General features: G+C 53.6%; 1 protein-coding gene across 1 annotated transcript; it reads left to right on the top strand.

Moving 5' to 3' along the window:
- The first annotated feature begins 1 nt into the window (after position 1).
- On the top strand, positions 2-24261 carry Loxl1 (lysyl oxidase like 1). Its single transcript, XM_005316777.4, has 7 exons — positions 2-1486; positions 15991-16099; positions 18939-19076; positions 19550-19706; positions 20054-20149; positions 21688-21803; positions 23940-24261. Exons 1-7 carry the CDS (start codon positions 322-324, stop codon positions 23944-23946), a joined length of 1788 nt encoding a protein of 595 aa, XP_005316834.2. The 5' UTR covers positions 2-321; the 3' UTR covers positions 23947-24261.
- Positions 24262-25468: the final 1207 nt, after the last annotated feature.

The following is a 25468-nucleotide window of genomic DNA, read 5'->3' as shown; positions in this document are numbered from 1 at the left end:
ATTCAGAGTGGGAAAGCGCCAGCCCAGCGGCCAGCCAGTGTGGGGTTGGCCATGTAAGGCCCCCAGGCGGTCCTGCTCGCCCGTGCCCTGCGGAGAGCCTCGTGCAGCCCTGGGCACCGCCCCTGCCCTGCCCTGACCTCTTGGCCTCGAAATGGTGTCATCGGAGGAGTCGTCCCGCTCGGGACAAGGCCAGGATGGACAAAGCTAGAGCTGGGGCAGGCAAGGAACCGTCCTATCCTCGAGGCCGTGGGAAGAGAACTACGCACAAGGGGCCACTCCTGAGAGCCTCTCTGTCTACCCGGCCTCTGCTGAGGGGCCACCATGGCTCTGGTCCGAGCCGGCTGGCAGCTGGGGGCCGTAGTGTGGGGCGCCTGCCTGTGCGTCTTGGTGCATGGGCAGCAGGCACAGCCCAGGCAGGGTTCGGACCCTGGGCGCTGGCGGCAGCTGATTCAGTGGGAGAACAACGGGCAGGTGTACAGCCTGCTTAACTCGGGTTCAGAGTACGTGCCTGCCGGGCCTCAGCGCGCGGAGAGTAGCTCCCGGGTGCTGCTGGCTGGCGCACCCCAGGCCCCGCAGCGGCGCAGCCAGGGGGGCCTCCGGCGTCGGCAGGCGCCCTCTCTGCCCCTGCCTGGGCGCGTGGGCTCAGACACTGTGCGCGGCCAAGCTCGGCACCCATTCGGTTTCGGACAGGTGCCCGACAACTGGCGCGAAGTGGCCGTCGGGGACAGCACCGGCATGGCCCGGGCCCGCACCTCCGTCTCCCAGCAACGGCACGGGGGCTCCGCCTCCTCGGTCTCGGCCTCGGCCTTCGCCACCACCTACCGCCAGCCGTCCTCTTATCCGCAGCAGTTCCCCTACCCGCAAGCGCCCTTCGTCAGCCAGTACGAGAACTACGACCCCGCGTCGCGGACCTACGACCAGGGCTACGTGTACTACCGCAGTGCGGGCGGTGGCATGGGTGCAGGGGCAGCAGCTGTGGCCTCAGCGGGGGTCATTTACCCCTTCCAGCCCCGAGCGCGCTACGAGGAGTACGGAGGCGGCGGCGAGGAGCAGCCGGAGTATCCGGCCCAGGGCTTCTACCCGGCTCTGGAGAGGCCCTACGCACCGCAGCCGCAACCACAGCCGCAGCCCCCCGACGGCCTGGACCGCCGCTACTCGCACAGCCTGTACAACAACGAGGGCACTGCGGGCTTCGAGCAGGCCTACCCCGACCCCAGCCCCGATGCGGCGCAGAGCCCGGCCGGCGGTGGGGCCTACGGCGGCGACCCCCGCCTCGGCTGGTATCCACCCTACTCCAATGTGCCACCCGAGGCCTATGTCCCGCCGCCGCGTGCCGTGGAGCCGCAGCCACCCTTCCGCGTACTGGAGCCGCCCTACCTGCCCGTGCGCAGCTCCGACGCGCCCCCGCCGGGTGGGGAGCGGAACGGCGCACAGCAGGGCCGCCTCAGCGTGGGCAGCGTGTACAGACCTAACCAGAACGGTCGTGGTGAGTACAGTAGCCGCAGCCGCGGCCTAAGGCTCGGCTGCCCGACCTCATGACTCCAGGCGCCCAGACCCCTTCCCCATCCCTCTCCAGAGGCCTCCCCTGCGCTGCTAAGTATGAACCCCGCACCACACCTAGCCCCAGTCCGCAACCCCGTGGTGCTTCACCTCCCACCTCCGGCCTGCCTAACAGCCAGGCATCATCAATCAGTGTCAGGACTTAGCCAGGCAGGCCTGGGCTCCAACCGAGGCTTTGGAGATAAGGGTGGAAGCACTAGCCAGGCTTTGGGAGGAGGCCCCTTTCAGACCTGGCTTGGATCATCTGAGGACAAAGGGAAGAAGCCTTTTTTCCTGACTCTTTCTCATTCCAATCAGGGTACCTCCTTCCATTCCTGGAGATGCCCCTGTGCCATCTCTTCAGGGTCAGAAAGGCGTTAGTTGTGCGGTTTCCCTATCACTGGGCATGCACGAGCTTGCCCCAGCTAAGCTGATCTGAGAAAGTTTTTGCCCCAGGCAGGAATTCAGACTAGATGACTGAGAGACCCCTGGTGGGGAGTGTGTGAGATTTATGCTGGAGAGGCCACCGAGGCACGGACCTGGGCACGAAATTTAAGGAGACACCAAAAAACTTGGAAATTGAGATAAGTAATAATTCGAGGGATTTTTTATTTTTGTTTTTTAAAGAAAAAAACAGTGCTCCCAAATACACCATGAACAAGTATATCCAAATTTTAAATAGAATCAATAATGGTGCCCTAGGGTGCCTGAGACAAATTCAAAAATCAACTTGGGTCCTGTCTTTATTTGGATATTTGTTCACAGATTTTGTGCACTGATTTTGATTTTTTGGAAAAAAAATTGTATTAAATATCACTTATCTTTATTATTGAGGTTTTTTGTTTGGGTTTTTGTTTTGGTGCCCACTTAAATTTTGTAGCCTAGGTCAGGGCCACACTAGCCTTACCCTAGTCCCAGCCCTAGGGAAAGGTCCCAGGAGGCAACTGTAAAGAGGCCACCCTGAGGCTTTGGGGGGAGAGGGAGTGAAGATGTGGCCTATTCTTGGAAAGGCCAAGCCATTTTGCTGTACACAAGGTCACAGGGGTGGAACCAGTCTTCCTGTGTCACATGGACAGACTCCACAGTTCTCTTAGCAGGCTGGACTAGGGCCGACTGGTGGGTCTGGATAGGGCTGGATGGCCATGAGCCCACCCTCACTGTCCTGGTATCTCCTTGCTACTTCTCTCCCTGGGTTTCAGCTCTTTGGTCCAAGTTTTCTGCTCAGTCCTTGATGCATATTCAGTCCACTCTGCCCTGCCTCTTTCAGGCTGCTGTCAGTGCCCTCTGCCTATGATTCTTTGCTCCCCATCACAGTTGCTGAACCATATATGACCCAAGGTGCTGGTGCTAGTGCTGGCCTCAGTCTCCACTCCTCAGCCCTATCAGCATGGGAGTGATGCCCAGTCTCCAGTCAAGATGGCCTCAGTGAAGGGCTGCTGCCAAGGGCGCTGGTGGAGCCCAAAGCTGGGGGAGAGAAGTATCTCCCAGGTTGTGCCCTTTCTCAAACATCCAAGGTGCAGCACATGAGTTGGTTGCTGAATCCCACTTTGAGAACTGCGGAAGCTCAGAATAAGATGAGGGCCCCTTATGTAATGTGTTGAAGGGTATATCCACCCCTCCTGAGTGTTACCAGAAATTCAAAGCATCCTGCAGCAGGCTATATTACAGTTATGCACCAACTGCTCCAAGAGCACCTTAGAGGAGATGTTGACCTATCAGGTGCTCAATCTTTGTGACAACTTTTCTTAGAATTCAAGACTTCAGTGTGAGGCTCAGCCAGAATGGTCCCACCTCTGGATAGAGGGGATAATTGAGGCCTCAAATGCCACAACACAGGCAGAGCCAGGCCTGGGACTAGGCATCTGGGCTTCAAGCCAATATGTTTTCTAGGGCCCCTCCTTGGCCTATGGGTTCTTAAGGAAGTCAGTTTGTTCAAAGGAGGATTGGGCAGGACAAGGCCATGTCTGGAGTGGTGGGATGGGTACTGAGCAGGGCCTCTGGACACTACTCCCGAGCCCCACAGTTTATTTTGGGTCAAAGACATTTCTCCCCTGAAGGCAGTGTCCTAGGTGTCAAGCTGAGCAGGCCAAGATGCATCAAATCCAGGCCCTGTCCTGGGGGAAGCATCGCAGAGAAGTGGCTCCTTGCTGTGATTTGGTGAGCACCAGGAGCAAGGGACTATGGGGTGGAGGAGGGGCCTCCCCAGTCAGAGGCTGGGGCTCAGGGAGGACTTCTCAGAGAATGATCCCTCCCCTAATCATGGAGAAAATGAGATGGGGGGATACAAGCTAGTCTGGGGCCCGCAAAGAAGCCAGTGTAGGAACATTAGTCTCCCCATCATTGGTTCTTCCCTCCCCACCCTACTAGGCTGAGACTGTGGAAAATCCCAACCCAAAGAAGTCCAAGCCTTTTACTTGAGATCAGACCCCCAGGCCTGGTGTGGGAGCCCAGGGCGGATTCTCTGAGACTGACTTCATTCCTCCTGGCCACACACCCAGGGGTCTGAGGCCCGGCGCTGGCAGACTGTGTGTGTGTGTGGGCGTGGATGTGTCCTCACAACACCAAACACATGTGAGCATCGCCCACGTCCCTCCATGGGCGGGTGGGTTTCCAAGTGGCTGTCCTGCGCCTGTTTCTGCCTTGGGCGCCTGTACCCTCTTCCTTCCCACTTGGTGCTGGGGCTACCCAGGGCTTCCTACAGTACCATCGTCTCCAACTCTGAAACTTGTAGCTGGAAAGAATGAAAGGAGAAAACAGAGGCTCTGAGAGGGTCACATCCGGAGCCAGCTCTCAGAGCACATTCTCACAGAGAGGACTGGAGGGTGGCCGACTGCTTCCCAGGTCCACTGTGTAACGTGCACGGAGCTGGCTCACACGTGGCCTCGCACTCTGCTGCTGTCAGGCCCTCCTTTCCCAATATCCTCTCCCAGCTCCTGCCTCCCCCCACCTCAGTTTCTCTGAGCTGGGGGTCTTGGTGCTGAGATGAGCCCCATAAGACTACAGCTCTCCTCAAGAGCCTCCCCTTTCTACCTACCAGCTCTAGCAATCCTGTGAAAAGAGCAGAGAGCAGGCTGCTCCAGGTGACCTCCCAGGCCATCTGTGATGGCTGTGCTGGCCTTGCCTCCACCCTGTCCTCACCTGGCCAGTCAGAGGCCAGGAGGGAATCATAGCTGCCTCCTTCCTGCTCCCCTGGTCTCAACCTCTCTCTCTTCAGACCACCCTATATGTAGGGCACATAAACCCTTGTAGTGCTGACCAGTTTACTCCCCTGCTCAAGAAGATTCTGTGGCTCCCTAGGACCCTGAGGACAAGATCTCAGTACCTCAGTGTAGGCATCTCCTTCCTTTCCTTTGCTTCTCCTTCCTCTCAGAGGTCTCTGAAACACACATGTACTGCTCCTGGGCTCACATGCCACATTTCCCTATCCATACCTGGGGGTGCTTCTAGATAACCCCCTTTCTCTGTCCAGTGTTCTGTGCCCAAGAGGCCAAACTGGGACCCTCTGTCCCTGAGAGCAGCCCTGAATCTCTACCCCTACTCCCACTGCTGGACCCCCTAGCTCACTTGGGCCTGCTTGCCCCTCTGGGTCACCTACCTCCTTCTCCACAAGGCTTGGAATAGATTCAGGGAAGGACAGAACAGGCCTCCACTCAAAAAATTCCTAGAGTTAGAGCACTAAGGTACAAATAGTAACAATTTGGCCATTTGCTGAAGAGCACCTACTGAGCTTAGTGGCTTAAATGTGTGATTTCATTCATCCCCACAAACCCCTAGTGATGTGGAGATTCTAATGCTCCTGGTAAAGAAGACTGAGGCCTAAGGAGGTGACTCAGTGGGGTGTAGCTAAGCTGGAATTCAGAGAGCCCAAGCCTACTCTCTGCATTGCACTGAGATGACCCAGGAGGACATCAGGCTCAGCCTGCTAGGCAAGGCCAGGTGTGAGCTGGGACCCTCTCTGCACCTCAGCTCTCTCTGAATCCAGGGAGAGAATTCCGCTCCGGTTGACTTAACGTCTTATACATTTCTCCTCTAATTCCCAGGTCTACACCAGGTACTGCTGTTTGGCCCATTCTGTAGCTAAGGTGATGGGCTCCCTTGCCCAATTTTTTTTTAATTTAATTTTTTTTTTAGTTGTACTTGGACACAATACCTTTATTTTATTTATTTATTTTTTATGTGGTGCTGAGGATCAAACCCAGTGCCTCACACGTGCTAGGCGAGCACTGTATCGCTAAGCCACAATCCCAACCCTCATTTGCTGCTTTTTAACAGAGAAAAACAGGGTTGGAGTCTGCATGACTCTCCATCTGGCTTTCTTAACCATGCACCAATTAAATTTTGTTTCTGTGTATTATTGCTTATCTGGCACATTTCATTTATTCCCTCATTCATTTGGTCATGTACTCCTTGTCAGTAGATTTTTGGCTACTATATTCTGGGCATGGTTATAACAGGGTGAGATGGGACAGTGGACATGAAAAACTGGGGAGGTGAACAGTCCCTCCTCAGTGTGGGTTGGAGTGAGGCCTTGGCATCCTCACTCTAGGCTCCAAAATGTGTTTAGCAAACACTTCCACGGGGCTTTCCAAGCCCTCTCACTGTTCTTGGAGCTCTATAGTTGGAGTCCTTATAACAGCCCTAGAAGAAAGGTACTGCCAGCATCCCCATTTTGCAGGTGAGAAAACTGAGGCCCTAAGAGCTTAAGTGCTTTTCCCTGGAGCCAGAGTCACAGCTCGCATCCCTCCTTCCTTCCCTGAAGTGGTCTCAGTTGCTTCTTCAGAAAGAAATGTAACCTTTGGGTTGAGAAAGTTGACAAGGGAGCGGTGGAGAGAGAGGGGGGTCTGGGGGTCTGAACAAACAACAGTGTCCTAAGCAGCCTCTTTAGGAGGCCTCTAGTCGGACTTTCTGTCTCCTCTTTCATCAACCACTTATAAGGCACCTCCCCTGGCCTCAGCCTGGCCCATTCCTATGGGAGGAGACAGCTCCTACTTTAAATAATAGAAATAACAGTAGCATCTGCCATTTATGGGACAGACACTGTGCCAAGTATTTATTCTCTTGTTCTCATCTAATCCCCTCAACCACCTTGTGAAATAGCTAGTATTATCATCCCCACTTGACAGATGAGGAACCTGGCTCAGAGAGGCTAAGGAACTCACCCAAGGTCACAAGGCTAGGAGTGGTCAAGCTTGGACCTAACGACCCCGCTCTCCCTCTGCTCTGCCCCTCAAGAAAGAGTATTTTACATCTTGAGTCACCTGTCTCTGTTCATCATAGTCCCTCTTATATTCCCCCCCACCAAAACTCAGATTTTTCCTTCGAGTTCACACACATCTCCCTCCCAGTCATGGTGGGGAGACAGTGTGGGAAGTCATTAGTGCCTTTGCTGGCACCAGGATCCTGCTGGACTTGGCTAGGGAGTTCTGGCCTTTTGTCCCCACTCCTTCCTCTCTCCTGACCCCAGGGATCCCCATCTTACACAGTCCTCTGGTATCAGAAGGAGCACCCGCCCCCAAAGCTCCCAGCCGGAGTCCACCCTACTTCTTTTCCAAGCCAAGAACACATGGAAATCTCCCCAGGGCGATGGCTCCAATGGGCAGGAGAGGAAGAGAACAGAGAGGAGGCGGAGGTCGGCTTAGGCAGCCCACACCTGCTTCCAATTCCTGTGCCCGGCATTCCTGTGGAACAGCAGGGCTGGGAGGTGGGGGCTGGAAGGAGAGGCTCAGACTTGTTCCCTCCCCTGGCCCTGACCTCACCACCTCCTCACCACAGGCAGCTGGACAGAGGGGCCTTCGGGTGTGCAGTCTGGATTACCGAGTGAGGGTGGGGCCTGGGTCTTTCTCCCCATTGGTGATGGGCACCCCAGAAACTGAGCATTTCACAAACACCTGGAAATGTTGGGGGAGGGGCTCAGAATGTCAGGGCAGGAAGGGATGGAGGCCTTTGCCATCAAAACTTTGGGAGACAGCCCGCCCTTCCCCCTACTGTGGGCCAACTGGAAACATGGGTTTTCCAAACCCAGAGCAAATCCTTTTTCAAAAGAAAGGACTTTGGGAATCAATTGCAGCCTCTGTCTGAGAGTGAAGCCTGACTTACATGTCACCAGACCCTTTGGGGGTTCAGGCATGTGCTTTCTGAGGACATACAGGTACCAGTCCTTGAGGGTGGTACCTGGGTGTAGGGGATTCAGAGGTGCCCCAAGCCCATCCCTGCCCTTGCCAAGGTCTGAACCCACTAGCAAGAAGAGTTCAGGCTCCTGGGATGCAGAGTGACCCAAGCCCTTCATTGTGTCCAGCTCCCAGTTCCTGCTGTGTACCTGTGGGACCAGGTTGGCAGTTGGGTATGCACAAAGGGCAGTGCCACCCACCCCTACCCCTGACCTCAGGGGCTCTTGTCTGGCTGAGAGGGCATATATCAATATCAATAATCCATATATCATGTATCAATAAGCCATTCAATAAATATTTTTTAGTTCCTCCCTGTGCTCTGGGTACTGCTTTAGAGCTGGGTATTCATTAGTGAAAAAGGACAAAATTCTTGCTCTTACAGATCTGTATTTTTATGTGTAAACATAATACATAGATGAGTAATAGAAGATGATAGATGCCATGGAGGTAGGTAAGAAGATCAGAGTAGGCGGAAGGGGCAGGTTGCCCAGGTGGTCAGAGTGACATCTGAGCAAAGACTTGAAGGAGGCATATGAGTGAGCTGTGCAGCTATCTGCAGGAAGAGTACTCCAGAGATGCGAATCTCCAGTGCAGAGGCCCTGAGGCAGAAATTCTGTGGGTTTCCAAGTGTGTTTCAGTCTGCTTAGGACAGAGTGGAATAGAATTAGGGGAATAAAAGGAGACAGGTTCAAGGGGGTCACTGTGAGGATTTTAGCTTTTACTCTCTGTGCCCCAGGAAATCACTGCAGAATTTGAGCTGGGCAGTGGCATTTAAATAGGGGTCCAACTGCTATGCTGGGAGTGGGCAGTCAGGAGTCAGGCAGAGAGATTGAGAGCAGCTACCCCGGAGGCCCATGCAGAGTGGGAACCATGGGGGTGCTGGGAGGCCAGATTTAGGATATATTTTGGAGATGGAGCTTATGGAATTTCCTCATGGATTGATGTGGGTAGTGACAGAAAGAGAAGGGCCAGGGAGAGCACAATGGTTTATGGTCTGTGCTGCTGGAAGGATGACAGTAGCTGAGATGGGAAGACTGTGGTTGGAACTGGTTTTGTAAGAAAGGTGAAAATTTCACATCACTGAGAAAAGCCTCCAGGGACAGGGAGGGAACCTGAGGGGACTGAATGAAGCATCCGGGGAAGTAAGGGACAGGAGGGCTGGAGAGCAGGGGCTGGGTCACAGTGGGAAGAGATTTGAGTGAGGTGTGCAAAGAGGTGGCAGCAGGTTCCTGCCAGAGGAGGTGCTGAGCACCCAAGGCCCTCCCCTCGCTCGGCCCAGCCTGCTTCCCTGGCAGTTCTTTCAATTGAACACATACCCCTCCCCTTCACTGGGTGGCCATGCTACACACAGGGGCAGGGTCGTCACTGCTGCTGATGTCTCCCAGTCAGTGGGGGGGTAGGAGACAAGTAAGAAGGTGGAGGGTGGTAAATGAGGGGAGGCCAAGACTGACCAGGTGGACTTTAGTTTTGCAGCATAAAAGAGAGTGTGAGTGCATGCGCGCGTGCGTGCATGCGTGCGTGCGTGCGTGCCTGCGTGTGTGTTGTGTAGCAGGGAAATCCTGGACCACGGCACAGTGCTAAGGACCAGGCTAAGGAGCTGCCTCCCAATCCTTAGGGTTAAGAGTCTGGCAGGCCAGGTAGAGACCAGACCACAGCAGATCTAGCTACCACCCTGAAACATCCAGACTTGATTCTGTAGGCAGTTGGGAGCCATTAAAGGCTCTAGGTCTGACTTTGTAGCCATCATAACCCTTGGGCCCAGGTAGGGATTGCCCCTTCACGATGGAACAAAGTGGACTCTCCCAGAAAGGTGTGGCACCCCTGGGCTGATGTGGACAACTCAGTGTTTCGATTATTTAGATGATCATTTCCGAGGTTTCAGGGCTGCCAGCTCTGCCCTGCAGGCCCTCTTCTGGCTCATCTTTATTCAGTGCTGTACTCAGTGGAGCTTGCTGCTTTCCCCCACCTAGGGGCTCCTCTGGAGTCTGGCGGCGCTAGCCAAAACATCCCGCTCAGCACATATTTCACAACCGACTGACTGATGGGTTCCTGCTGGACTTTGTTTATCCTCCAGCCCTGGGCTCAAGAGATTAGGGCTCCTTTGCATTCCCCCTCCCGTGATCTGCTCCTGGGAAGCAGGAGGCCAAGTGAAGACAGATTTCAGAGAGGAGGTTGATTGAACCCACAGAAAAGGGGAAGTCAAGAGGGAAGCAGGTGAGGCGTGGGCAGTGACAGGCTTGTAGCCACAGGGCCCTCCCCTCCAAGCAGGAGGGAACAGATTTCTAATGAAGCAGGAAGGATTTAGGTCAGACAGTGGGAGAATTTCCTGACTGGTGAAGTATGGGCTGTGGAGGTCATGAGAGGTCCCGGGCTCTTGCCCAAGGCTAGGGAATGGACTGAATAGCTCCGAAAAAGTATTTTAATCACCAAGTGTTTATGGATCCATCCAACCTGTGCTCAAAGGCTAGTTAGTCCAATCTCCCCGTCATCCAGATAGGGAAACTGAGCCTAAGAATAAGGGAATTTGGCAACAGAAAGATTGGACATAGGCAGAACAAGGGAGTGAACTTGCCTCTGGAGTCTTGGGCCCCTACTGGAACCTGCCAGGGAAGACACTGATAGATGCTGCCCATAGGCTCACAGGGCTGTCACGGGAGACGGCCAGCAGTGCCAGGCCCAGCCTGGGCAGAACGGCAGGGTGGGCTTGTCCTGTACACATTGGCCCTAAGAGTCACTATGGTGTGTCCTCCCACTGGACCCTGGGTGGCCTGCAGAGGAAGCTCCAGGGTCAGAGCTGGAATGCAGAGTGCTGGGCCTTTTCCCTTGGCTAGGAGTCTTCACCGCCTGTGCCCACCAGGGTCAGATGATGTCCCCCATACCAGTGGCTCGCTGCCTGCAGAATGGCCTCGGGACCCAATCATCTCATATCCTGCCCTTCCCCAGCAGAACAACCTGGCTTTGGCTATCCCAAGCAGCTTTGCTGCCCTCTGACCCAGTGTCCCCACCATTCTGGCCCAGGCTGTGGGCAGCATGAATTCCTATGGCCAACACATTCCTTCTGGGAAAGAGTGCCCAGGAGAGGCCAGCACAGGGCTCCAGGCTACAAATGGGGGAGGGGGCAATCAGAAGTGGATACAATGCAGGTGCGCAGAAGTGAGGCCTAGGAAGGGACCTGACAGTCCAGGGCCACATGGAAGGTCTACAACAGAGGAAGGTAAGAGCCAGGCTCAATCTCCCTCCTGGGTGATGGTAACCAGGGCCTCCCTGGGGAGCTTGAGCTAGGCCATCTCCCAGCCTTTGGACAATCTGACCCTGCCCACCAGTGGTTCTGGGAGCTTGGAAGGAAGCTGAGCAAGGCTGACCGTGACCCAGGGTTAAGAAGAGAGTGATATCTGTCCTCACCAGCCCAGGAGGCACATGCCAAGCCGCTCGCTGCTTCAGCCTGAGTGCAGAACAGGGGGTCAAAGGCCACCTGGGTGTCCCTCCAGGACACTGACTAGATGGAATATGGAGAGGCACCCTGTGGGCTCCTGTTTAGCAATGACAGGCCACAAACCTTCTTGAAAGGCCTCAAAAGTTTACATTAACTGCAAAATCAAGAAAGCATGAGCTCTGTGAGACTCATTTATAGACTTTAAAAATGCATGCCCATCTGAGCTGGGCATGGTGGTGCACACCTATAATCCCAATGGCTTTGGAGGCTGAGGCAGGAGGTTCAAGATTTCAAAGACAGTCTCAACCAAAAGCAATTTGCTAAGCAATCCAGTGAGACCCTGTCTCTAAATAAAATGCAAAAATGGACTGGGGATGTGGCTCAGTGGTTGAGTGCCCCTGAGTTCAATTCCCAGTAGCCTCTCTCCAAAAAAAAAAAAAAAATGCATGCCCATCTCAAATGCACCACAGATCCGTATGTTGCCACCAGTGTTCAGGGGCATGTCTGAGAGTCAGGGTGAGGGTCAAGGCGAAAATCAGTAAGATGAGAGGGAAGCCTTACGTGAGTGGACCATGGATACTGCTTAGTTTGCTCTGAACTGAGAACTATGACTAACTCAGTTCTCTACATTAATAAATACAGGAGTCTCAGGGAAAAGAACTCCCCAGAACCCACAGTTCTGCAGTCTCCTGTTCCAGGCCAGAGGGTTGGATGACTCTGTGTGCTGGAAAAGTGATCCCAGCTCCTCCTCAAAATTACACCGTGATGACTGATGATCCTCCACTGTTTGGAGCAAGCAAAGCCCCCCAACTCCACAGGATTTTTCTTTAAAATGTGCATTTCTTGGAATGAGGGTTGATCACACAGTCTGATTACAACTTCATATTGACCGTCCTGCCTGGAGGGTGTGGTTGTCCCCACAAGCCAGCAACAGCAGACTGCTCCCCCCAGCCCTATGCCTACCAGCGCCACTCAAGCCTTCCCTCATCCCCTTCCAACATCAACCCCGCCCCCCCACCTCACGCCCAAGCCCAAGCCTGCAGGCCTGGCTGCTGACGGAATGTCCCTGGGGAGAACTGGGGAGAACGGCAGGGAGAAGGAGGCATTGTTCCCTCCTGGAAAAACATACCAGCAGAGGGAGGGGGCCTGTTGTTCCCTGGGACCTCAGCAGGGGATCAGAGGGTGAGGTGGGGGCACTCAGCCTGAATTCCCAGGGCAATGAGGGTATGACAGGGGTGATGTGGGGACCTAGGGGAGGGCATCACAGTAGGACCTGGTGGTGGCCAGAAAGAAAATGATCAGATAATGGTTAGAGTAATTTTGTTTAGATACTAGAAAAATATATGGTCATTAGAAAGCAGATCAATGATGGCCTTGGGTGGCAGAGAGGGAGGGTTTCCCTGGAAAAGAACAGTAGAGATGGTGGTGGCAATCCCTAGCTTTATAGGGATAGTGGGTACACAGCATAAACATCTGCTAGAACTTACCAACTGTGCTCCTAAAACCTGTGTATTTGACTGTGTATAGCTTATACCTTTAAAGATGTTCATTTTTATAGAAAGAATAATTCGAGTCCTGGAAGAGAGTCAGGTCCTAGGATCTCCTCCTGGGGCTGCCCTGACTGACTGGGTGACTGTGGGCAAATTCATTGCCCTCTCTGAGCCTGTTTCCTCTACATTTCCCAAAGCATCATGTACCCCGGTATCTTGAGGTTACAGGTGGAGCACACTTATGGATGCCTAGAACAGTAACATAGGGAGCCTAATCACTAAAGAAGCTTGCCTGACAGGCCAAGGGGGCTCGGGTCACTCAGTAATACCCAAAGCCAGAGTTCCTGAGCACTGTGAATTGTCACTGAGGCCCTGCCCTCAGGGAGCCCTCAGTCTGGAGGGGAGGAGACGTGGGTGAATATGATTACATCTAATTATAGATCAATACCATGGGTAGTGAGAGGACAAATGTGTATGGCCTGGACTGTCACTGCCAATCAGGGAAGACTTCCTGGAGCAGGAGGCCTCTGCTTGAGCCTGTGTTTGCCCAACAGTGGGAGGAAGAAGATGACCGTCTATGGCCAGGGTTAGGGCTCAGACTGTGGCCAGTATCCCTGAGCTGTGTGTCCTTGGTCTGTCCCCCAAATCCCACATGTAGTACTGTACAAGTGCCCCTCCCTGACAGCTGTGGCCCCTATAACAAATCCACCTACTCTGGTTTAATAAGAAAGGACAGAAGTAGTTAAAGCAAATTCCTTTTTAAGGTTTTGTTTCGTTTTTTTCATTTTCTTTCTTCTTCTTTTTTAAAAATACAGAGCGTTAGCCCAGGATCCGTGGACAGAGATGGGGGATAGTAAGACTGACGTTCAGAGTTGTTGGTAGATGCCAAGTCTCAGTGTGTGGCCAGAGTTAAGGCCCAGTTGTATCTCCAGGGTCAGGCCTTGGTGTGGGACCAGGGGCAGGGCTCCATGTGTGGCCACAGTCAGGGTTTAGCCTATGACCATGGTCAGAAACTGATATCACAGGCTCCAAGTACCCCTGGTGGCCTCTCACTGTGTCTCTCCCAACACCCTCAGATTGCAGAGCCAGCTTATGAAACGGCCTGGGGAGGAAGGGTCAGGCCAGAAAAGCTTTGCGGAGCCATCTGTGCAGTATTTATTGAAACCGGGCCTGGGGTGGGGGCGGCAGACTGTCTGGTGCTGAATGCTGGGTCCCATGAGGCTCCAGCACAAGTTGCCCCACCCCTGTCTATTGCTGAGGCACTGGACAATAGAGAAGGGGACCGTCCCTCTCCCTCTCACCCTTCCTCCAGAAGCTTCCAGGAACCAGAGGGTAAGAACTAGCTCCCAGCTGGTTTGAGAGCCTGAGGAGGATCCCTTGGGAAATGACTGCAAACATTCCAGGGGGCTCGAGTAATGGGACCTAGACTAGCCAAGAGGTCCCCCAATAGCCAGGAGCCACCTCATCCTCACCCACCCTGTACTCCAAGTTTCCTCTCCATTCCAAGTAGGTGAGATCACCCTGGCTGCCTAGCTCGGGCTCCCCCAGGAGGCCCAGGCCCCAGGGAGAGCAGGGCTAGGGTCTGGGAGCCCAGGGTTTGTGTACACGCAGGTAAACACCTCTGTCAAAGGCTTAGAGGACTTCTCTTCCTTGGCCTTAATGTCTGAGCCTGAGCTGATGGGAGGGTTTTGACAGCAAGAAGGAGGATTGAGAGCCCCCCACAGGCTAAAATCCCCTTTCTGGTCTCTCCTTCCATTTCAAGTCCAAGAGCAGAGAGCTCAAAGAAACCAAGAAGGACTTACAGCCTCTTGTCATCACTAGTCCGACAGAGTCCCTGAGGCCTGAGAAAAGGGACTTGGAAGTACCAGGATCATTCCCTTTTAAGCCAGTGGCCAAACTAGAATAGAGTGCATGGCACTGACCATCTGCCCCCACCCATCCCTCCCAACATTAAGATCGTTTTATCATCAGGCACGGTGGTGTACGCCCGTAATCCCAGCAGCTCAGGATGCTGAGGCAGGAGGATTGTGAGCTCAAAGTCAGCCTCAGCAACTTAGCGAGGCTCTAAGCAACTTAGCAAGACCCTGTCTCTAAATAAAATATAAAAAGGGCTGAGAATGTGGCTCAATGGTTGAGTGCCCCTGAGTTCAATCCCCAGGACCAAAAACAAATCAAAAGATCATTTTTTCTATCTGGGCACAGTGGTGCCCACCTGTGATCCCAGCAACTCAGGAGACTGAGGCAAGAGAATTTTAAAGCCAGCCTAAACAATTGAGTGAGACCCTGTCTCAAAATAAAAATTTTAAAAGGACTGGGATGTAACTTAGTGGTAGAGCCCTTTCCCAGTATTTGCAGGGCTCTGGATTCAACCCCAGGACAGAAAAAAAAAAAAAAATAGAGAGAGAGAGAGATCATTCTGTATTCCACTGCCAGATGGGGTCTGGACACCTGAGTTTGGTTTCTACTTGTTCCTAATAATAACTGGATTAACTGGGACTAATCCATGCACGGCAGGGGAGGTGGAGTGGGCCAGGGCAGGAAGCACAGACCCTTGGCTCTGGCACAGCCTGAGGAAGGAGTGGTCACAAGGGCTGGAACAGGAAGGGAGCTGGGGCCTCCTTCAGTTGGAAGCCAGATGTTGCAGACAGGGGAGGGTGTGGGCAGGTCTGGGAGGCTGATGGCCAGGAGTAGTAGCAGGTGAGGGGAGACAGGAACAGGGGCCATGCCAGGAGGGAAGCATCTTGGAGTGGCTCAGAATCCCGCCTGGTCAGCAGCTTGCTCTGGGGAACTGTTTTCCTTCCCACCCGTCCCTTCCTGCCCACCACCTGCTGCCAGCCAACATCCACCTGGCTCTGGCCCTAAGCCTTCTGGGGCTCACTCTGGGCCAGAAGCCCAGGGCTGTTCTGGTGGTTCACAAAGGAAGCTGGCTGCAAAGGTGAGAGAAGCAGAGGGCATTTGGGGGCTGGTTTCTGAGGCCTGGGGAATAAGGACATGGAAGGAGTGCTTCTGTCAGGAAATTACTTGGTTGATTCAGTCCTGCCTCCAGGCCTTTGCTCATGCCAGGCCATTGTCCCTGCCAAGAACACCTTTTCCCTTTCTAATGCTCCAAATTCCACCCTGCCTCCCAGTTCTTGTCTGTGTCCCAGTTCTTCCAGGAGATCTCAGTGGTTCTCACAACACAGAGCTCTAGGGGTGACCGCCTGCTGCCCAAATTCTCAGACCCATCTTCTGGACCCAGGATCCTCTGCCCAGGGAGAATGGCAACAGGTGGTTGGGGTGGGGTAGGTCCCCGGGCATTAGCAGTGGACAGCCTGACCTTCTCAATGCCTCCCTCCTCCCTCTCTCCCACTGCCTACTCCAGGTCTCCCTGACTTGGTTCCGGACCCCAACTATGTGCAGGCATCCACATACGTGCAGAGAGCCCACCTCTACTCCCTGCGCTGTGCTGCAGAAGAGAAGTGTCTGGCCAGGTAAGGAGACAAAGAGGAAGTGTCAAGCCTCGGGACAGTCCCTGGGAATCACCCAGAACCAGCACTCACACAAGGCTGCCTGCAAGACTCATGACCCTGACCAAGTGCCCTAGCCTCTAGTGACCTTGCCATCTTTATTTGTGAGCCTTACCCACAGCAAGAATTCAGGCAGGGAAGGGTATGAGCAGACAGCCAACCTGCCTGTGCATCACTATACAAAGAACTTTGCTTTTGCTGTGTGTGTTGACCCATCTTTAAAACGAGGTACAAAGAAAGCAACTAAACCATTCAGATCTGAGCTGCCCAATGGGAAGGCTCCTTAAGGACAGCCAAGTTTCTATGCTCACACAGGATCAGGAAAGTCCTGTAGGGTGGACAGGCCTGCAAGAAGGAATGCAGGATTATGGAGCATGTCCACAGAGGACACTTGTGTCCTATGGTTGGCCCAGGCTGTCTCTGCTTGGTCACAGCAGGGGCAAAGGACAGAGGCCTGTTATGTGTTGTACTAAGAGAAGGAAAGGAATCCAGTTCACACGAGCCCAGGCAGTGAGCTTGGCCCACTCTGCTTTATTCAAGGGTGATTCTGCCTCCTGCAAAACTTGCGTCTACATTAATGGTTTATGTTCTGCTCAACCATGAGTTTGGGGGCATCTCCTCTGCTAAAATCTAAAGATTGTTTTTGTTGACATCCATGTTGAAAGCACCTGTTTTCCTTGAATTACTCACTTTGACATTTGAACTCTCCCTTTGCTTTTTACTATCTAGGAAATCCTTCGGAATCTCAACATTATCTCATTTCTAGAACTTCTAGTACACTGACGCTCAGAGTGGCTGATCACAAACTGTTACCCGTCTGTGACAGGATAAAGAGCTTGCCCCAGAACATAACTCAGTTTATTGCTTTCTTCATTGAGAAAGACTTGCATAAAAAAGAAAAAGAAAAGTGTCAGATGAACTAACCAGAGTGATTAGTGGTGTGGTTGATTTACATTCTGGTGAAAGTTTCTTATCACAGACTCACATCAAACTGGCCCTGGTCCCAGGACCACACAGTCAGCCTGCCCATTCAGGTCTTGTCTTTCTCATTCAGTTGTCCTAGGGAAGAGGGCATAATGTTCCTGCTGTCAGTCCCCTCAGTGATGAGGAACTCCTGGCCTCGGTGGCAGCTCCTGCAGTTCAGAAGGGTTTTAGTCAAAGCCAACCTTCAGGGAGCACCCCAGGTGCCCAGACCTGAGCTCACAGACAGGAAGGAAGAGGTAGCCTGCCTTCTGTCCTGAGGGACCTCCTGATCTAGCTGGAGAGTGTGTCCCCTTGCCTATGCCCCTGTGGCAGCAGGAGCAGGGTGAGAGCTGAGACACATGGTTCCCAGGCTGGGGCTGGCAAGGTCAGAGCGAGGAGGTTTTGCAGGGAGGCTGGGAACAGGGTTACAGACCCAGAAAATACTGCAGAGATGGAGCCCTGAAGCAGACAGGCCCTCCAAGATCGTCTGCGGTGTAGGCTGTAGACTTGGGCCAGGTCGTACTGCAGGCCGGACCCAGAGCAGGAGAGGGATGTGCTCCAAGTCTCGCTGTGAGCTTGCAGCCAAGCTGGGCCTAGAACCTAGATCCTGATGGTTTCCCACGATGTGCTGAGCTGAACAGAAGGGCAGGATTTAACCGAACACAGAGAAGGAGGATGTTTTGTTTCAACCCAGACGCAGATGGATTCCAAGCCTCCCCCAGACAAGGCCGAGGGCCTTACGTCCTGGCAGACGGAGTCTGAGCTGCCTGCTGTCCAGACATACTCTCAGAGAGAGCTAATCCCTACAACTGGCCACCTCTCGCCTCTGGCCTTACAACCCAGACCTTAGTGATTGCCAGGGAAGCGCCCCTGAGGCCAGCTAGGACAGCTGTCAGCAGTCAGCTGCAGGGAGGGGAGCTGGCGGCCCACCTTCTTGTTCCTACTGCCCCCATGTGCACGTGTGTGCGCGTGCGTGTGGATGTGTGCATGCATGCGTGCGTCTCCTCTCACTGCTGCCCTCTCTCCTCTTCCTACAAAGCCTGCCTCCATTGGGAATTTGGAGTAGCAAGTGAATTGTGAGCAGGCAGTGTGTGCCAGACCCATGCTCCTTGAAGGGAAAAGGGCAGGTTGCTGGCCGTGAAGCCATGCCATCAAGGAGAGGTAAAACCTGGTTACCTCTAAACCAGCACAGCATGCATGTGGCATGAGGGTGTGCTGCAGGTGGGACCTCAGGGGCTGTCCAGATTCCTCTAAGTGTGGCAATCATGGCAGACTTCTGGGAGCAGGGGACTTGAGGTGGGCCTAGGGGGCTGGGTGTGCATTGTAGTTCTAGGCCGAATGACGAGCATGGGCAAAGTGCAAAGAATTTGATCCGAGGAGCTCAAGCCTGATTTTTAGGCTCATACTGGAGACAGCACATTCTTGGGTCACGGGTTAGGGCTCTGTCCAGAGGAGGGAAGACTTATAAGAATCTCCTGGGTAGGGTTGCTTATTTCTAAATGGCCCCAGGGGCTGTCCCCAGCTGAGTCACCTACAAGCATGAGGAACCCTCAGAGGCTCATTGCTAGGCCAATGTCACTTTAGTAAGACCCCATGGGCAGCTTCCAGCCACACAGCAGAGGCCAGACAGGAGGAGAGAGCCAAGCCTTTGTGGAGTTGGAAGAAAGGAAGAGGCCAGGGCCTCTCTGAAGTTCAGGATCAGATGCTAGGATTTTCAGAGGCTGGAGGTCGGCCTGGAGGACTAGTGGCCAAGGGCTGGGGGCAGGGCCTGATGCAGCCATTCTGGTTTTGGTGTTCCTATGCCCCAGGCCCACTCCTGTCTCTCCATTTGTTCCCACAGCACAGCCTATGCCCCTGAGGCCACCGACTATGACCTGCGGGTGCTGCTGCGCTTCCCCCAGCGCGTGAAGAACCAGGGCACAGCAGACTTCCTCCCCAACAGGCCGCGGCATACCTGGGAGTGGCACAGCTGCCACCAGTGAGTGAGCAGGATTTACCTGCCTCTTCCACCTCCTCTGGGCCAGGGGCCTTGGTACCTGAGCTCCATGCAGGTGCCCACTGGAGGTACACCTCCCTCACCGTGGTGTTTCCTGCCAAGAATCGATCACTGGGCGCGTTTCTCTGAGGAGCCTTAGCCAGACTAGGCTGGAAGATGGCCATAGAATGATTGGTCTTGGTAAGGGATGGAAATGTCTAGAATACAGGGCCTTGCCCAGTGGAAGTCAGTACAGGAAGAAGCCTAAAAAGGAAGTAAGGAATCTTGAGGCAGCATTATATGAGGGTGACCTGGCTAGGTGGAGAGCACCAGAGTGGGATTCAGGGGCACAGAAGAGCCCAGACTGGTCAGGAGACTGCATCACAACATGTCATCTGACCCATCTCCCAAGGGGACGGGTTGGGAGATCCAGGAAGACTAGACCTCTTTCCTCTACTCCTTTCCCCTGCCCCCAGACACTACCACAGCATGGACGAATTCAGCCACTATGACCTGCTGGACGCAGCCACAGGCAAGAAGGTGGCTGAGGGCCACAAGGCCAGCTTCTGCCTGGAGGACAGCACCTGCGACTTTGGCAACCTCAAGCGCTATGCGTGCACCTCTCACACACAGGTTGGGCTAGGGCAGCTGGGTGGTGGCATGGGAACAAAGGGATCGGGCTGTCTTTCTAACCGTCCATCCAGTGGGCACAGAATGTCTGTCATATCTGTCTTTTCATCCATTCCTCCACCCATCCCTGCCAAGCATCCCCCCCACTCCATTTCATTCCTCTCTGTGTCTTTTGTAGCTCTGTCTTCTCTGTGTCCATCCATCCAGTGACCTCAGGTTAAAGGGAAGACCCACCATGGACCAGGGTCCGGGGAGAAGCCAGAGGAAGGAGGCTCCTGACTGTTGCATGTGGGTATGCGGTGGCTCAGAGGGACGAGCACCACAGCCTCTCCTCTGGTCCCTTTTTCCAGGGCCTGAGCCCAGGCTGCTATGATACCTATAATGCGGACATCGACTGCCAATGGATTGACATAACCGATGTGCAGCCTGGGAACTACATCCTCAAGGTGAGCCTTGTGGTCTCCTACATTCCCTCCAACCTGATGGCCATGCCCAGTGCCCAACTTCAACTCCCAGACATGTTCCCTCTTCCCCAGCTGCCAAGCAGTCACCATCTGGGCCACCACCTGAGGTTTTATACTTCCCATCTGAGGGTATAGGTCTCAGGCAGACACCCAAAGCATCGCTTTCTCTGAAGACCCCAAGGAACCTTCAGCCCAGCTTCAGTGATGCTAGGAAAATGATGACACCATCCCCTCAGAGTGACAAAGTGCCAACGATATATCCCCCTGTCTGCTGACTGGGCAGGCTTTATTCAACCTGGGCAAGAGATGAGAGGGCTCCTGTGACCAAGAGGCCCTTCCAGAGGCAGCCCCTCCAGCTCCAGGGAAGGATGTCACTCACTCCATCATCCCTTCCCTTAGCTGGGGGGACAAGTAGAAAAGCATGCTCAGGACACACAGCCCAACTTGGTACATCCATAAAGGCTGTGCAGGGCCACTCCATCAAGGCCTCACCTGGGGAAGCCCCATTTCAGCCTACTCTGTGCAGATACTAAGCGAGGCTGGGGAACACTCTGCCAGTTCTCTTGGACCCACTCCATGCAGAAGTTCAGTGCAAGGAGGCAGTGGAGTTCAGGCTTGCAGGAGGTGTCTTTCCCTACAGAAAGACAGACTGGGAGAGAGGCTGCATCCAGAAAGCAAGAGCCAGAAGCAATTCACTGCAGCCCCATCTGAACTCCTCACAATTGGCTCCATACGCATGACCCTGCCAGGCCTCTCCCTGGGCTGGGAATGTCAGGATATTCTTCTCCATCCCTCCCTCAGCTTCTCATCAAACATGAGTGAAGACCTGAGTTCATTCTTATGCTGGGCATACAGACCCATAGCAATACTCAGTTCCTGCCCATAAGGAGCATGCTAGGGTTTAAAATAACACTACTGTATGTTCTTCAGTGTTCTGCAAATAATGCAGGTCCCTACCCCAATTAATTCAACCTGTCAGTGTTATGTCCCAGTAGCTCCTTTCCAGACAAAAATTACAAGTCATGCCCAGACCATCATCTCAATGAATATCAGGTTCCTTGGGCTCCAAGGCAGGAGATGCTACCTGGCATCAGACTGCCCCCACCATGGGTTATCTGGATAAGGATGCTCAGTGATTGACTGTGAGCCTTGGAGACACTGACTGTTCAGCCCCTTGTTACTGCATTCTCTGAGGTAGGCCCTGGCCTCTCTGACCCCAAAGGCCCTGTGCAGGGTACACCTGGTCCAGGTTCTGGCTCTGGGGAAGCTTCCCATCTTCTGATAAGAAAGGAGATTGGATAATGTTTTCTTGGACTTCAGCTGCCTCTTTCCTCTCCATGTCATTCTAGGTACCTCCTTCCCCCCGTCTCTTGGTCTCTAGTGGTCTTTCTTCATCTCCCTGTCTCCCTCTGTCACCTCCGTGTCTATCTGTCAGCCTGCCTCTCCACCATTTTCTCTGGTGACCAGGTGAAGGGCAGCCTCCTTGACTAAGTTTCTTTCTCTCTCTTTCTCCTCTCCAGGTGCACGTGAACCCAAAGTACATTGTTTTGGAGTCTGACTTCACCAACAATGTGGTGAGATGCAACATCCACTACACAGGGCGCTATGTTTCTACAACAAACTGCAAAATTGTTCAGTACGTGCTTACCCAGCATCCTTCCTACCCCAGCCACTTTCCTGCCTGGGGAACAGGCAGAGCCACATGAAATTCCTAAGACACCTGCACTTGGGGGAGGGGGGGTCACTGAACACAGCTACAGCTGGGCCCAGCAGGAAGAGCCTAGACCAAGCCAGTCCCAAGCTGAGTGTTTATGGTGGGGCTCCATCTGTGGAGTGCTGATCTAGGGCCCAGTGATGTGGCTCTCTAAGATTTTTCAAGTGGAAACCAGCAGAAGGAAGAGTGGTTCAGTGCAAGGGCATGACTATGTGATCTCATGCAGAGAATTCTGTGACTTCTCCCCTCTGTGATATTGGATAATTCACCTTTCCCCTCTGGGCTACTTTTCTTAAGCATAAACAGATACCTCTGGCATAAGCTTGGGATGATGACTTACAGGCCTGACATCTGCATGTTCAGGAGCCCAGCACATTGTAGCACTCAATTAATGGCAGCTGTGACCATCACACAGGCCCAGATTAGAAGTAATTCTGGTTAGAATGGACCATTGTCTGTCCCTAAGGCCCATGGTGGAGGAAGTTAATAAAATCTGGGCCTAGGCTTTGTCACCTGACTGCTGAGCAGGGTCCTCAGTGTCTCTCCACACAGGAAGCACTTGGCAGAGGGACCCCCTGCTTACAAGCTCACAAAGAACCCCACCCCTTCCATGGGAATTTAATTGATCAGATCAAAGCAGTTTGTCCATTGAAAAAAAAAAAAAGTAGCCCTGGAAATTTGAGCTTTAGTCCATCAAATAGGGACAGGTGATGGAGATTCCAAGGCCCAGAGAAACATTTTGCCCCAAAAGTGTATGCTCATTAATGGAAGGTAGGTATGAAAGGTTAAGCCTGTGGATTGTCTATGACCAGGGTCAAGGCTCAGTGTGTGACTAGGGTCAGAAATCAGCATGTGACTAGGATCAGGGTTTAATCTGTGACCAAGGTCAAGGCTCAGTATGTCACCAGGGTCAGGGTTCAGTCTCTGTGGCCTAGGTCAGAGTTCATTTAGAAACAGCTCTTTCACCCTTGGCTGCTACCTCTAACCTGTTTACGACCTCCCACCTCCACCCTGTTGCTACACACACACACACACACACACACACCACACCATGAATATTAAAAACGGAAACAGCAGCCGCTAATTCAATAAGGAGATTGGGTTCCTCATGAGTAAGATCAGGTCACAATTACCCAGGGCACAGAGGGTGTTTGAAATCACTGACACCTGCTTCAGCTCTAGCAGTTGGGGTTTTTTTTTTTTGTTTGTTTGTTTGTTTGTTTTGGTTTTTGCCTGAGTTTCCAGCACCTTCCTGCTCCCCAGGCCTACCTCAATCAGCCATTCAGCCTTTGGGGCAACCTGTGGTAGAGGGTTTCTGGGAAGTAACTCTAGGGAACTTGGAAGGAAGGAAGGCTGTTGAGGGCTAAGGCAGACAAGGAGCCTGCTTCTCCCTCTAGGGGCTTTGGGGCAGTGTCCCATGTCCCAGAAGTACCTTGAGCACCTAGGAGGCCCTCAGAAGTCAGACAGAGAAGCAGCCGGGCCTCCCTTCTGTTCTTAGGGGAGCCTGTGGGCTGAAGAGGCCGGGGCCCTTCCTTCCGAAGCCTCTTTACATAAGTGCTTGGAAAGGCCCAGGTCTTATTAGAGCGTCCCCGTGACCCTGACCACAGGCGGCTGCTGGGCCAGCCTGCACAGGAAGCCGGATGGAGCATTCCCAGAAAGGCCAAGGGACTGACGCCTGTGGGTTTCCATCATGTTTCTGAAGAGGAAAAAGAAGGCTTTTTTTTTTTTTTTAAGGGCTAAATTAGAAAAAACAAGCCAAAAAGTATTTCCAGACAGTAGCAGCTCTACTGACACAGCCTAGAAAACAATCTGGACTTGGGGTGAGGGTGGGGGGGCATACTGACCGTGGGCCCTGGGTGGGTGGGAATCCACGAAACCTCTTCTTTTAGACCTGGGCTGAGGACTTAGCCCTTTTTCCCTGAACCCAAATTCCTGAGGGAGCCTGTGCCTCAGGAGCTCTCATCAAGGGGTCTGGAGTGTGGAAGGAAAGCCCCAGCTGGGGAGGTCTGGGGGCTCCACATTGCAGCCACCATTGACCTGCTCTCTTTCTTCCTCTAGATCCTGATCTCCGAGAGGGACAGACAGACAACCTCTCCCCTTCCAAAGCAGACTCTGCTCCCCAGGCAGCCTCTCACGGAGGAGGAGCCCAGTCCCCCAACCAACAGCGGGGGCAGCTAGACGCCAGGGGCATCCCTCCCTGCCGGCCTCAGGGAGCAAACGTGGACCAAACCACAGGGATTCTGGATGCCAGGCCCTATTTTGTACCTAACTCTTCTCTACAACATTGTTTTGCCAGTTGTTGGTTTTTATTTTTTATATCTTGGCCATACCACAGAGCAAGATTGCCCAGGTTGGGGCTGAATAAAACAAGGTTTTTCTACTCTGGGGCTCTGCATGTGGCTTGCTGGTCAGGATGGCCACCACTGGGTTGGCTCCAGGGCTCTCCTCAGGCTTCATCCTTCTTCTTGCAAAATGTGGAAAGACCAGCCACCAACCTGTCAGGTGCCCAGAATCTGAGGGTGTCAAGCCATGGTGGAGACCCTGTGAGTTTAGCCCAAGGCCAACCCCACTTCCCTGGAAAAGGACCCCATCCCACTGGGTGAGGGCCCCAGCAGGTTTTGGGTGGCTGCAACCCCTGGGCCCTGCTGTGATGCCCACCCCTTCATCTGCACGTCCCCGCAGCCTGCAGCCTCCTTCCCATGAGCGCCCTCTTATGATCACTCTTCCCACCAGCTACTTGCTCCCTTGTATTTGCCCAGCTGCTGAATGTCAGGCACGGTGCTGGGGCACACACAGGAGAATCACAGTTCCTGCCCCCAGGGTACTCACACAACCACATGGGGACTGGGTATATGCCACACCTAGGGAGATGGTACCTGAGAGGCTTGGGGGAGCCATCACATGAAAGGAGGCCTCCTTCTAGAAAGGAGGCAGAGGGTGTAGCATTGAGCAAAGGCAACGAGGGGGTCCTAGAGTCAAGGAAGGTGGGATTGGGAGATGGAGAGAGTCGAAGCAAGCTCTCTTGCCTTAGCAACATCCCAGAAATCCTAAACACTGGGCTGGGTCTGGAAGAAGCAAAAGGAGGGTTCAGCCCCTCTTCCTTCCTTTCCCACCATCCCTCAGAACTTCTCTGCACCCCCTGCCTTCTGCCAGGTCTCTTTCTTCCCACCTGAGGAATGCTAGTGAGAAAGGGAAAGAGACTTGGGCCAAGAACCAGGTCTCTGGAATCCAGACTAATTCTGGTTATGACTTTGGCCAGACATGCTATTTACCTCTGGACCTCAGTTTCCCCATCAATAAAATGGAAATGCTCTCTGCCTGGCTCACATGAAAAGCCAATGGCTGCTGCTGTAGGGAGGCCCTGGGTGAGCTCCAGGTGCTGGCCCTCAACCCTCAGACTAGCCTCTTTGGACTTAGATCCCCTAAGGAGATTCTGTTCCCGGCTCTGACACTATCCTTGCCTCAGGGGTCCTGGCAGTAGGTCCTCTGATGGGGAGAGAGGCATGGCTACACCCCGCTTTTCCCCAACCAAGTCTTGCTAGGATTTGACTCTCCTGGCATAGGATGGTTGCCACAGCCTGCCACTT

Source organism: Ictidomys tridecemlineatus, chromosome 5 (assembly GCF_052094955.1).
Source record: "Ictidomys tridecemlineatus isolate mIctTri1 chromosome 5, mIctTri1.hap1, whole genome shotgun sequence".
Taxonomy (NCBI): domain Eukaryota; kingdom Metazoa; phylum Chordata; class Mammalia; order Rodentia; family Sciuridae; genus Ictidomys; species Ictidomys tridecemlineatus.
The sequence above is the reverse complement of the archived record's forward strand: the minus strand, read 5'-3'. Positions and strand labels throughout refer to the sequence as shown.